Source organism: the organism of the source record quoted next, assembly GCF_019968985.1.
Source record: "MAG: Porospora cf. gigantea B chromosome Unknown PgB_NODE_6590_length_1640_cov_391.501, whole genome shotgun sequence".
Lineage (NCBI taxonomy): Eukaryota > Apicomplexa > Conoidasida > Eugregarinorida > Porosporidae > Porospora > Porospora cf. gigantea B.
In genome coordinates this window covers 1-1,640 of record NW_027179190.1, presented here as the reverse complement: position 1 = coordinate 1,640, position 1,640 = coordinate 1, and the positions used below count along the sequence as shown (strand labels likewise).

Here is a 1,640-nt window from a genome sequence, read left to right as displayed (position 1 = left end):
GTCCTTCTGATTGTCCGGGACGCTCTCCAGGCGTTTCAGTCCAGAAGACAATTTACGCCGGAGGTCAGCGGAGACCACGTTATCCGCTTGGAAGACCCCATCCACAGCTGAGATCTGGGCCTCCTTGAGGGCCTGCTTGGCCCACCACCGGCACTCGTCAATGGCGTACTGTATCTCAATTTCAGTCAAGCGCTGTCTCTGTGCTTCATCCCTCCACTTTGTAGTGATTGTTTTATCAAATACCTTGGTTTTCCAGTCAGGTTTAGAGCGAATAACCCCCATCAACGCCATTATGGCCTGCTCTCTCGATGTCTTGGGAGGCCTTCCAGTGTCGTAGTCACCGCAAGTAAACGTTTCGTCTACGACGCCTTTCAAGTCACTATTCCTTTCGGTCAGCATTGACATTTGGTGGCGAAAATGATAATAACCCATCACTGAGAGAGCAGGCTGGTTGATTTTGGGTATTTGCTCAAAAACTGACTGCGAGGCGAAGGTATTTGGTAAAACAATCACTACAAAGGCCATGGAGAGGGAAGATGCGCAGAGACAGGACTTGACTAGATACAGTGCGCCATTGACGAGTGCCAGGCCCTCAAGGAGGCCCAGATCTCAGCCGTGGAGGGGGTCTTCCAAGCGATAACGGTCTCCGCTGACCTCCGGCTTAAATTGTCTTCTGGAGAGCGAACATTAGTTCTGTCATCATGTTCTCATGTCTCGAAGGGAGATGATAGATTGGAGTTTCTTCAACTCTACCACCCTGTTAAGGGATATCCTGCCGATTTATGTGAAGGACTGGCACCCCAGAAGTGACAATCAGGCGCTAGATCTCATACATCCCTCACTCTTGCGTTTCGTTCCAGGAGATCAGATGCTCTCCTCCAGAAACTCATGAATGCGTCTGTGCCAGGTGGTTTCGTTGCCAACGCGTCGCAATAACAAGTGGAATAATGCCGCCATCTCCGAGAAATTCCACCGTCTGAGGTGTATTCTACTACTACGACACAGAGAACATCACGGAGTCTGAACTGAAGAACCCTTGAGTCAGCGAGTGGGTGCTGTCAAAACGGTAGAAGGACGACTACTGTGCTTCCCTAACTTCTGCCAGCACCAGGTCCAGTCGTTCAGGTTGGCCGACGCCACCAAGCCAGGTCACCAGAAGATAATCGCTTTCTGTCCTCGAAAACCGTTGTGCCCCAAAACGTTGACTAGTGGCGTTCTTTTAGTGAAAAACATAAGGTGTTCTTTGATAACCAGACGACATTCTCTCTTTGTTTGCGTACGCCTTATTGATGTGGACCGTGCTCTTGTCGTTCTTTGAGACGCTACAAGATAACTTGAGGGAGGAGTCGACTGTTCGACCAAATACCAGAAACATTTTTTGCATAAAGTGATTTTCGACACCAAATGTCAATGTTGACCGAAAGGAATGGTGACTTGAAAGACGTCGCAGAGGACACCTTTACTTGCGGTGACTACAACACTGGCAGGCCTCCCAAGACATTGAGAGAGCAGGCCGTTATGGGGTTGATGGGGGTTATTCGCTCTAAACCTGACTGGGAAACCAAGGTATTTGATGAACAATCACTACAAAGTGGAGGGATGAAGCACAGAGACAGCACTTGACTCAAATTGAGATACAG

The 1,640-nt window shown here is 49.1% G+C and overlaps 1 protein-coding gene across 1 annotated transcript; it reads left to right on the top strand.

The window, feature by feature from the left end:
• Positions 1-1,410: 1,410 nt before the first annotated feature.
• On the top strand, positions 1,411-1,623 carry KVP17_002675 (uncharacterized protein; the record flags this gene model as incomplete). Its single annotated transcript, XM_068519196.1, has 1 exon — positions 1,411-1,623. One exon carries the CDS (start codon positions 1,411-1,413, stop codon positions 1,621-1,623), a length of 213 nt encoding a protein of 70 aa, XP_068372450.1.
• Between the last annotated feature and the right edge of the window lie 17 nt (positions 1,624-1,640).